The sequence below is a fragment of the Trachemys scripta genome, chromosome 13 (assembly GCF_013100865.1).
Source record: "Trachemys scripta elegans isolate TJP31775 chromosome 13, CAS_Tse_1.0, whole genome shotgun sequence".
Classification (NCBI taxonomy): Eukaryota; Metazoa; Chordata; order Testudines; family Emydidae; genus Trachemys; species Trachemys scripta.
This window is the reverse complement of record NC_048310.1, coordinates 26,148,433-26,160,448: the sequence shown is the minus strand read 5'-3', so window position 1 is coordinate 26,160,448 and position 12,016 is coordinate 26,148,433. Positions and strand designations below refer to the sequence as shown.

Genomic DNA, 12,016 nt, shown 5'->3' with positions numbered 1-12,016 from the left:
CCACAAGCTAAATATGAGTCAACAGTGTGATGCTGTTGCAAAAAAAGCAAACATGATTCTGGGATGCATTAACAGGTGTGTTGTGAGCAAGATACGAGAAGTCATTCTTCCGCTCTACTCTGCTCTGGTTAGGCCTCAGCTGGAGTATTGTGTCCAGTTCTGGGCGCCGCATTTTAAAAAAGATGTGGAGAAATTGGAAAGGGTCCAAAGAAGAGCAACAAGAATGATTAAAGGTCTTGAGAACATGACCTATGAAGGAAGGCTGAAAGAACTGGGTTTGTTTAGTTTGGAAAAGAGAAGACTGAGAGGGGACATGATAGCAGTTTTCAGGTATCTAAAAGGGTGTCATAAGGAGGAGGGAGAGAACTTGTTCACCTTAGCCTCTAAGGATAGAACCAGAAACAATGGGTTTAAACTGCAGCAAGGGAGGTCTAGGTTGGACATTAGGAAAAAGTTCCTAACTGTCAGGGTGGTTAAACACTGGAACAAATTGCCTAGGGAGGTTGTGGAATCTCCGTCTCTGGAGATATTTAAGAGTAGGTTAGATAAATGTCTATCAGGGATGGTCTAGACAGTATTTGGTCCTGCCATGCGGGCAGGGGACTGGACTCGATGACCTCTCGAGGTCCCTTCCAGTCCTATAATCTATTAATCTATGAATCTCAGGTTAACAGACTGCCAATTACACTAAACGTATAACCACTAACATCTGTAACCCAAAACATATATTTGGGGTATGTCTAGTTTAGCCCCTATAATGGTGCTGGCAATTATCTGAGTTAAGAAACTAATATAAACAAGCCCTAATTTGAGAGGAGGAAAACCAATTCACACTCCACCCTTTAACAAAAATCGGTGCTTTATGGTTGGATTACTAAAATACTCTTTGGCCTCTTTCCTATCAAGAATCTCAGTTTGTCTTCTAGACTCAATCTAATTGCTTCCAGCTGCCACCGCTCTCAAGCCTCTTGCTATCTTTATTTATCATCACATGCTCCACTCACTCAGGAAGTAGTACTTCTTTGAATATTGTTCGCTACCATAAGAATTTTTGACAACATGCCTTAATCATACTGCCTCAGAACACCGGTGACAGTGAAAATTTAGAAGAGGTGCTTACGTGAAGACAAAACATCTCAAAAGTTTATGCTAAAAAAAAATAAAATAAAAAATAAAATCAGTTTTCTAACTTATGAAAGTCAAGTGACACTGTTTTTAAACTCGCAATATGCACATTTATACCATGCTTCTTATAATTTCATTTCCATAGGTTTACAAAACTATTTTTGATAAAGGATGTCTCTCAGTTAGATGCTTCTATGGTATTCAACACCATAAAATCAAAATATAGGATAATTATTAACAGTCTTTACAATCAGAAGAATAACAATTTACCTGTATGCAACTGCTAATGCCCAAGCACATGCAGCACAGTAAAGACTGTCTTGCACCTTTGCCTTCTGGTTGTCACCAAATGTTTTTGTGGGAAAGAGACCAGTTGTTGGACTTTGATAAAGCAACACCGTTGACTTGACTGCAAAGAAAAACAAATCTTTAAGATTTCAATGTCCTCCAAGCCTAAATTAAGATTAAGGGGGGGGGGGGGAAAACTTGGGAATAAAGTGCAGACAACCTATAAGAGAACTACACAATGGAAATAAAAACAAGAGAAAAAACAAAAACAAACCAGAGATCCAAAAACAAGGTAATCCTTCCCTCCCCCCACAATACATGTCATGGCTTTTACCATTCTCTCCTACACTAATATTTCTTCAAAATCAGTATTCAAAGCAAGTTCTATCATTAAAAATTTGTTTATAGCTATATCACAGCCTATTTACATTAGAAGTTTCTCAATGCAAGCCACTCCAATCGTCTGAATTTGCTTGCATGGGCACTGCATTTTTTAAAATTTAATTTAAATAAAAGTCTACAGTATTTTGATTTGTCCCCCAAAAGATTTCAAGGACAGAGTTTAAAAAATCCTCTTTGCCCAATGGAAACAATTCTGAATTATAAAGGCATTTTTCTTGTATACACACTGATCACTGTGCACTAAGGCTATGTCTACACTTACCATTTAAAGCGCAAAATGTCCCTTTTTTGCACTAAAACCATGGGAGCGTCCACACTTGTTAATGATATTTTGCGGTGAAACTCAGAAGATTCACCGCAAAAAAGAAAACCACTTTCACGAGAGGCACACAGTTTTTCCGCTGTTCTTTTTGCACTGTTGTGAAAGTGAAGACACATTCTACCTCTGTAAACACCTTTTGGCCTCCGGAGGATAACCCACAGTTCCAAAAGTGACCACTCTGGCCAGCATCTCCACTGCTCTGACACCAGGTAAACGGACATCTACCCCTCCCCCTGTAAGCCACTGGAAGTTTGACACTCCCCTTCCCTTTGCTTGTAGATGTGGCGGGGAAGCAGCCAGACAGCAGGGGTTTTTTAAAAATGCCATGAAAGAAACAAGGAAGTAATGGGGCTGCTGGGACATAAAGCAGTGCATCAGGGGGCACTGAGCAGGGACCCAAAATGCCTTCTGCTCACCCCCCCCTTCCCACAAGACCTATCAAGAGAGCTGCACTGTGGGATAGGTGCCCTACAGCGCTGCTCTCATCGGCAACGGAAGTGCTGCTAGTGTAAGCACTCTCTGACGCCTGAGGAATTAAGTGAGTACACAAACCAGTGCTTTTCTTTCACCGATTCCCTATCACTGGTGAAACTTACAGTGCAAAAACTCTGCAAGTGCACTGGCAAGTTTCTGCGCCACAAGTTACACCACTTTTATTAAAACGCCGGAATTAAATTGCTGTTGCATGTCCACACTGTTCCTTGCGACACGGGAGCGCATACACATTAGCCGCTCTTACAATGGCAAAGACAGCAGTGCATTGTGGTAGCTATCCCACTGTGCAACTGGCTGCAGGGTACTTTGGTAAGGGTTTGCAATGCCTCATGGGGCAGGCACAGCATCACGTGATGCAGGTTTTCCAATCCCATTGTTCCACGAGCATCCTACTACATTGCCAGCTGCTTTTCAACTGAAGTGACTGGGGGTGGGTGGGAGGGGAGGAAGAGTGTGTGGGTGTGTATGTGCGCGCATGGAGGTGGGGAGATAGTGTGTTTTGGGGGACAGAGAGTGTGTCAGCATTCTGTCTTGTAAATTCAGACAGTGGTAGGGGGAGGGGAAACCCCAACATCAGCCCCCCGCTTCTCTCCCTGGGCGCTCTGAACAGCAATCTCTCTGTCACACACACACACACACACACACACACACACACACACACACCCCTGTCTCTGTGTTCAACAGCATGAGCATTCCACATTAATGGTTTGCTTTGTCTCCCCGAGCAGATCAGCACAGCAGGAACAGCTGTCAGAAACAGTGATTTAAAAGGGGAGGGACGAATGTCTCCAGGGCAGCTGAGTTCAAAACAATGAGCAGAGGGGTCACTTGAGGCATAATGGGGCAGCTCCAGAGGCCAATTACAGCGCAGAAACCAATGAAGTGTCTACACTGGCAATAGAGTGCTGGGGCCTCTGTGCAAATAGCCTTACGACTCTCATGGAGGTGGGGTTTTTTCAGTGCTGCAACTGAGGAGTTTCTGAGCACAAAGTGCCTTGGCAGTGTGTTCACGTCTGCACTTTGAGCGCAAAAAGCTGTTTTACTGTGCAGAAACTTGCCAGTGTTGACAAGCCCTAACAGTGCTCAGTAACTACCATACAAGAAGGAGCCCAGAAATCAGCTACAGCAACACATCTTAGTAAGTAAAAGGAAAATTTCTACGTCTCACAGTTATAAGTGTGAAGTGTAAAACTTTAGCTTCTTGCAAAAAAAAAAAAAAAAAAAAAACTACCAACATTTGAAGCTACAAAAGTCACTAAATAAAAAGTGTTTCATTTAGGGCTGTTAAGCGATTTAAAAAATTCATTGCACTGTTAAACAATAACAGAATTCCATTTATTTAAATATTTTTGGCTGTTTTCTACATTTTCAAATATATTGATTTCAATTACAGCACACAATACAAAATGTACAGTGCTCACTTTATATTTATTTTTATTACAAATATTTGCACTGTAAAAACAAAAGAAATAGTATTTTTCAATTCACCCAATACAAGTATTGTAGTGCAATCTCTTTAACATGAAAGTTGAACTTACGAATATAGAATTATGTGCAAGAAAATAACTGCAGTCAAAAATAAAACAATGTAAAACTTTAAAGCGTGTAAGTCCACTCAGTCCTACTTCTTGTTCAGCCAATAATTCAGACAAACAAGTTTATTTACATTTGCAGGAGATAAAGCTGCCCGCTTCTTGTTTACAATATCACCTGAAAGTGAGAACAGGCATTCGTATGGCACTGTTATAGTTGGCACTGCAAGGTATTTAAGTGCCAGATGCGCTAAAGATTTATATGTCCCTTCACGCTTTAACCACCATTCCAGAGGACACGTGTCCATGCAGATGATGGGTTCTGCTCAATAATGATCCAAAGCAGTGCAGACCGACATGTTCATTTTCATCATCTGAATCAGATGCCACCAGCAGAAGGTTGATTTTCTTTTTTGGTGGTTCAGGTTCTGTAGTTTCTTCATCAGAGTGCTGCTCTTTTAAGACTTCTGAAAGCATGCTCCAAACCTCCTCCCTCTCAGATGTTTGAAGGCACTTCAGATTCTTAAATCTTGGGTCGAGTGCTTTTGTAGCTATCTTTAGAAATCTCACATCGGTACCTTCTTTGCCTTTGTGAAATCTGCAGTGAAAGTGTTCTTAAAATGAACATATGCTGGGTCATCATCTGAGACGCCTATAACATGAAATATATGGCAGAACGTGGGTAAAATAGAGCAGGAGACATACAGTTCTCCCCCAATGAGTTCAGTCACAAATTTAGTTAACACATTTTTTTAACGAGTGCCATCAGCATGGAAGCATGTCCTCTGGCATGGTGGCCGAAGCATGAAGGAGCATATGAATGTTTACCATATCTGGCACAAATACTTTGCATTGCTGGCTACAAAAGTGCCATGCGAATGCTTGTTCTTACTTTCAGGTGGCCTTGTTAATAAGAAGCTGGCAGCATTATCTCCTGTAAATATAAACACACTTGTTTTTAACTGAACAAGAAGTAGGACTGAGTGGTCTTGTGGGCCCCTGAAGTTGTACATTGTTTTGTTTTTGAGTGCAGAAGTAGCCAGCACGTCCCTGTGGCCCTGTGGGTATCTCCCCCTGTGTCTCCAGTGCTTGCGAGCACGGACAGCGTGCAGAGGCCCCTGTCCTCCCCAGGGGACACAGGGATGGGCCGGCCACTTCTGAGAGCAGAGCGGGGCAGGCAGGGAACCTGCCTTAGCCCCTCTCTGCTACCAACTAGGAGCCACCCAAGGTAAATGCCTCCAGGCCGGAGTCCACACCCTGCACCTCCTCCTGTACCCCAACTCTACCCCAAACTCCCTCCCAGAGCCCACACCCCTCCTCCCTCCTATACCCCAACCCCCTGCCCCAGCCCTGAGCCCCCTCCCCCACCCAAACTCCCTCCCGGCCTGGTTTAGCACTTCAACAACCTCTAGTTCCAGGTACTTAGTCAGAGTTTGTTTAGTTCAGTCAAATGACTTTCTTTAAAACTTTGGCAGAACACATGTATTGTTTAATATTATTTTATTTTAATAGATTATAATAAAATTAGGCCTCAACCTACATTATTAAATTGGAAATTGACAATCAGTTTAGTTTTAAAAATAAACTTGCATTTTAATAATTTAAATTAGAAAATTCATTTTTTAAATAAAAAAAAATATATTTTTGCCCACTGTGGTGATATGGTGTACAAACCCTTCTGTTTCCTATCCCATGCTGCCCTGAGAAGAGGGTCCCAAAAAAACAGTGGTGTGAATGTAGGTTCAACCTCAGAAGAGGTTTCAGATTGGAATTTCAGAGTTTGTGGGAGTGCCTCTCTGAGTTGAGGAAAAGGGTAGGAAGTACTAATAATTTTAGTTGCATCTTAGTGGCAGCTGCCCTGTTTACACAGTTTGCTTTAGTGTTTTAAGTCTTGAGTTGCACAAAGGGAAATGGCTAGGGACTTTGGCAGTTTTATTTTGGCCATAGAAAATCTATTAAAAAAACCAAACCAAACCTGAATCCTCAAGAGGGTTTCCTATGCATAACATTAAACTCTTATTGAGTTTCTGTTAAGCTTTATGCAAGGTCCTTAAATGTTGGTTGACAGGTTTTCCTTTCTTTCAAACTTTTCCACCCCCATTCAAAGACTATAACCTTTCATAATGTCCCATCATTTTCACCATCGCTTAGTACATAGTTTCAACTTTCATTCAGTCCAAAAGAACACTAATTACCACCAAGGAAAATTAATGGAAGTGATAGGATGCTATATTGAAATGTGTCTCAAGTGTTCCTCTCTTATAGGCTGATTCAATTTAAAATACAAATAATAAACATAGCTTTTAAAAATAAACAAACAGCAAACACTTTAGAGGCAAGTAATAAGAAATAACAACCTATCCTAATCTAGATGGTTTAAAATTTTATATTAACCAGGACTACGGTGTGACTTCTGCTAGTAAGTACTAATTTCACCCCCAAAAAAATCAGGAGTTATTTTTAATGAAATCTTAAGGTATTTGCAAGTTTTGCTGCCAATTTTTACACTGTCGGCTCAGAGCAAGAGAATAAAATAAGACACAAAAATGAACTCAGAATGCATAAGTGATCTAGTTTTAATTATTGTTTATTTTAACATAACTTCAACCCAAACTTTGAAACTCCTATAGTAGAAATATTTGTTCTTTTTATAGAATATTGGACAGCATCTGAGAAATATGACATTGTGTGTTTTATGGTACTTACATATTTTGTGACAGTCTGTAGCCCAATATTCATCATTTTTAGAAGACTATGATAAATGTTGTGTAAAGTATGCCTTGTGAAGTATCATTTGAAAACTCATCATTTGCTGATCATTATTGTCCTGGTAAAATGTGTGAGGCAACATTGTATGTAGTTATAAAATTCTACTGTATGACATTACTGAGACATGTTCCAAATTTAGAAAAGCAGGGACAAACCAGTTCCTCAGAGACAAAAAACAGTGAGAAATCTACATTTTGGTAAAGAAACAGCTGGAGCTTCCCATTCCCCACAGATGTGCTGTCTCCTGAACCTTAATTGGAGAGGATTTTCAAAGAAAAAGAGGACTATAAGGGAACAAATGCCCCCAAAAGATCTCTCCCTTCATCTCTGTGCACGGCATCGCAAGGAGAAAGGAAGCATCACTGGATTGGGGAGGGATCTTGGCAGAAAGGAATTCAGCCAATAAGACTGCTAAAATATGTGGTCAGAGACATTTTTGCTTTGAAATCACTTAGCTTGTTAAGTTAGTTGCATTTTACCTTTTATTTCTTTGTAACCAATTCTGACTTTTATGCCTCATTACTTGTAATCACTTAATCTTTCTGTAGCTAATAAACTTGTTTTATTTAAACCAGTGTGCTCGGACTGAAGTGTTTAGGAAACTCCATTTGAGATAACAGGATTTGTGCTTATCACTTTCTATTTATAAAATAATGGACTTTAGAGGGCTGGGCAGTACAAAATGCACATTTCTGGGGGAAAGTCTGGGATTGGGAATTTGATGGTGTTGCTTTGCAATATAATTCAAGGGTAGCTGGCCAAAGCACTCATACAGTAAAGCTGGGAGTAATATACATGCTGGAGGCTGTGTGTGAGCAGGCCAGGAGTAGTTGCTCTCCTAGCAAAGTAGTGTAAAAGGCACCCAGGTTGGAGAACTGAGAAGACACAGCTATTCAACAGTCCAGATTATACCCTGGGTAATGTCACAATTTTTATGTACTGACTCATTACATAGGTAACAGGATCTGCACTGACAGAAGTTACAGATATATACTGGCCCCTTCATTAAGCTAAAGGACTAGCCTGTGAGCTATCAACGCAGTGAGATGATTCTTAACTTAATATGCATAGTAACAGAATCCAGCTCCCTCTCTCATAGCTGCAATGGTTCTGTAAGACTAACGTGAGTAAATACGAAACATTTATTTCTATCTCTATGTTCAACAGATACACCTATGGAGCCATTCTGCTGAATAAGAAGTTGCTCTTTACGTAGTCATTTTTTAGAGTAGAGCCAATAAAAATCAGCATGACCTATAGAATATGCCAATTGATCAGCAGCAGGTTGATTTGAAAAAAGTTAGAGAAGATCATGAGTTTTCAAATAGTATATAGGACATTCAAACTAATTCACTATACAATTTTTTTTCAGCTGTCATTTATACAGATAAGAATTTTATGGCAGTTGAGGAATTTTAATAAGTTACATTGCAAACATTTTTTGACTACTTCAAAGAGTTCCCCTTACTTTACTTACCAATTCTGTAATAATGATCCAATTTATCCCACAGACTCTCTCCTTCTGGCCTTGGAAGGTTAATGCTTTTAAGTGGTTCATAAACAGAGCCTAAAGAAAGAAATCACAAAAACTTATTTAAAAATACAGTAATCAACATCAAAATTATTTCCATAAATTATCATAGGAATATTGTTTAAAAATGCTCTCAAATATTTATGCAAGAAAAAGCATGTTAAGACACAAACATAACACTTTGTTCAGTTTCAATTCACTTACAAAATGTAATTTTACTTCTTCTGTAAACCAGTTGATTTTACATGATTGTCCAATACTAAACCCACTAGTGTCAGGCTCACAGGCTGTAACCACAGTCAAGCTCTCACACCAGTTCTTAGCCAACAACAACCACTTTCTAAATGCCCCCAGGGTAAGAGCCACCATTCAATTACCGAAAATCTGAACTTGTTACTACATGAGCTCCACAGTTCCATTCAGAAAAAGCCTTGAGCTCTTTGGGTGCTACAGAATTTAAATCCAGGCATTTTGAAGAGGACATGAAAGGACAAGAGTCCTATATATTATTATAGATATTCTTCAGAACTAGTTTACCTATACATTTAAGACAAGCCTCAGCATTAAATGAAAACCACTTTAAAAAGAAATTGCACACCAATGTAACTTTGCACATTTACACCACAATTAAACTATTTCAGGAGTGACCACTTCATAAGGTCAGAGGCACTGAGGTGCCTTCCTTCAAAAGAGAGCTAGAATTACTGCATTCTTGTTACGATAAGGAGCACTATATGCTTAAGAAACCAGAAGACCATGAACAGCCAAATGATTATTTAATTTCCTTATGCTTCAGTTTAATTTTAAAGTTAAAACTTCTTCAGTGAAGCTTCTCTGTATCCATGACGTTTTTAACCGGTAAGAACTATATGTGGCATGTTTTGCATCTAGTAAAGAATTCAGGACTTACTAAGGTTAAAAAACTATAAACGTATGAAATTGGGGACATGGATCAGCTTTGGAGAAAATGCAGTATCCTCTACTCAGATATCCAAAAAAGACACACCGATACCACCACCTGGAGGTGTTGTGTCCAAAAATAAATTCACCTCATCCTGACTGGAGCCTCTAGGAACCACCATATTTTAATCTATATGCATTTGAAAGGCATGAGGTTGACCTAATTTTGTATGCCATTAGGAAGTATTTCTTTTCCTCCCTCCTCAAAAAGCATTCAATTTTTCCTTCTTACAATCAGCATTCTAGGTTTCATTATCTTTCTCTTTAAAATTATGGGAAAGACTCGATAGCTGTTACTACTGAAATATATGCTTTCCGTTCTCCAATCTCCAAATGACAAGAGGATCTGCATTTTGTGAAAGTAGTGTTCAATTTTCCTATGACAGGATTCTGTGACACCTTTCTGTACATGGATGTATGACAGAGAATACACTACCACTGATGAGTGTTTAATTTGATAATATCTAGAGCTATTATGTTAGGTGATTTGTATTGTTAAAATTTTACTCAGAAGCACAGTATACTTAAGTGACAAATTGAGATACAAAATGAGGACAAGGTAACAAACCTAATTTAGATTCTTCAGTCTTTACAGCCCACATAGATAAACTATGGCTATATAGAAAAGATTATTTTTAATACATGACTAGCCAATTCATTTTCTTAATTAGTCAGGTTTTTAATCAATAATTTAGATAATTCTCTTTCTTAATTAGTTTCAGAACTTTAATCAGTAATTTGCCGACAAACACAGTTGCAGGAAAAAAATAAGTATTTTGATCCCTGTAATGAAGAGGGCAAAAGAGGCATTTAGAAGTATAGTTCACCCATTATGACCAGGGCAAACTGAAAGTTCAAATGGTGAGGAGTGCTTCCCTCTGTCTACCATGAAAAGTAATAAATAAAATGAAGTTTAGCTACAATTGCCATTTGCAGAGTTGCCTGGCAGCCATTTTCCTGAAAAGAGATACCATGATGGGTACTCTATCATATTAGTTTATAGTTTATTTTAAATAATGGTTTAAGCTTTAAACAAATTAAAGGAAGAACTTTTAAGACTAACATGAAAAGACCTTCAATCACTCCACCTATGTTACTCCTCATATACATCTCACAAGATAAGGAAGAATCAGGTCTGATCAATACTTAAATGGGAACACCTCAACCACTAAGAAACCCCAGGGTGCTGCAGGAAGTGGTAGAGATGATTCAGCAAGCAACAGTCTTCCCTCCGACTCAGTACTGAACAAATACCATGCTGGAGATACAGTAGTTTGAAATGCAGATATCTAGTATATTCTGACAGCAGAACTGGCACTTTCAGTACAAAGTCACATGGGGCACTTCTACACTGTGCTATGAAACCAACTTGTTCTTCTGTAACCAAATTTCTCAAGGCTTGTGCGAAAAGGGCTATGATTGGGACACACAGCAGTGCAGAGTGAAGATAAAGGAGCTGAGGCAGGCGTACCATAAGGCGCGGGAGGCGAACCATCACTCCGGAGGTGCACCTAAGACCTGCCACTTCTATAAGGAACTGAACGCTATTCTTGGTGGTGACCCCACCTCCATTGCCCATGGATACTTTACAGGCAGCAGAAAGAGGGGGTAACCTGCAGGTGGAAATTCTGGATGAAGAAGTCGAGCTAGAAGAGGATGTGGTGCTCCCAGCGGGGTCGCCTGATGGGGCAGGCAGCCAAGAACTTTTCTCCACTCCAGAAGTGCTCAACAGGGAGCAGGAAGCAGATGTGACGCCAGGTAAGTTGCTGTGGCTTGTGTCAGGAATCAAAAAGTGGGAGGCAGGTAGTGTTTTCTGTGAGCTGGACATTGTCCTGTGTACTAATCTGCATGGTCAAGCAGGGTGTCAACGGACATCGAGACCTGCAGGGAATCCTTCAGAGAGAGGCTCTGGAAAGTTTCAAAGTTTCAACACTCGGATGCGGAAACTACAGAACCCGAACCACCAAAAAAGAACATCAACCTTCTGCTGGTGGCATCTGACTCAGATGATGAAAGTGAACATGCCTCGGTCTGCACTGCTTTAGATAGTTATAGAGTAGAACCAGTCATCAGCATGGACGCATGTCCTCTGGAATGGTGGCTGAAACACGAAAGGTCGTATGAATCTTTAGTGCATCTGGCATGTAAATATCTTGCAACGCTAGCTAAAACAGTGCCATGTGAACTCCTGTTCTCACTTTCAGGTGATATTGTAAACAAGAAGCAGGCAGCATTGTCTCCTGCACATGTAAACAAACTTGTTTGTCTGAGCGATTGGCTGAACAAGAAGTAGGACTGAGTGGACTTGTAGGCTCTAAAGTTTTACATTGTTTTACTTTTGAATGCAGTTATTTTTTTGTGCATAATTCTACATCAGTAAGTTCAACTTTCATGAAAAAGAGATTGCACTACAGTACCTGTATTAAGTGAATTGAAAAATACACCTCTACCCCGATATAACGCGACCCGATAGAACACGGTGGATCAAAGCAAGTTCGATAGAACGCGGTTTCACCTATAACACTGTAAGATTTTTTGGCACCTGAGGACAGCATTATAGCGGGGTAGAGGTGTACTATTTCTTTTATTTTT

The 12,016-nt window shown here is 39.8% G+C and overlaps 1 protein-coding gene across 8 annotated transcripts in view; it reads right to left on the bottom strand.

Moving 5' to 3' along the window:
- PHKB (phosphorylase kinase regulatory subunit beta) overlaps positions 1 to 12,016 on the bottom strand; it is a 194,449-nt gene that overhangs the window by 158,302 nt on the left and 24,131 nt on the right. For all 8 annotated transcript variants that reach the window (XM_034788873.1, XM_034788868.1, XM_034788865.1 and 5 more), the window contains 2 exons: positions 8,411 to 8,500; positions 1,396 to 1,534 (listed from right to left, as the gene is read on the bottom strand). In XM_034788873.1, the coding sequence (XP_034644764.1) occupies positions 1,396 to 1,534; positions 8,411 to 8,500 (229 nt within the window). The remainder of the gene's footprint in view (positions 1 to 1,395; positions 1,535 to 8,410; positions 8,501 to 12,016) is intronic.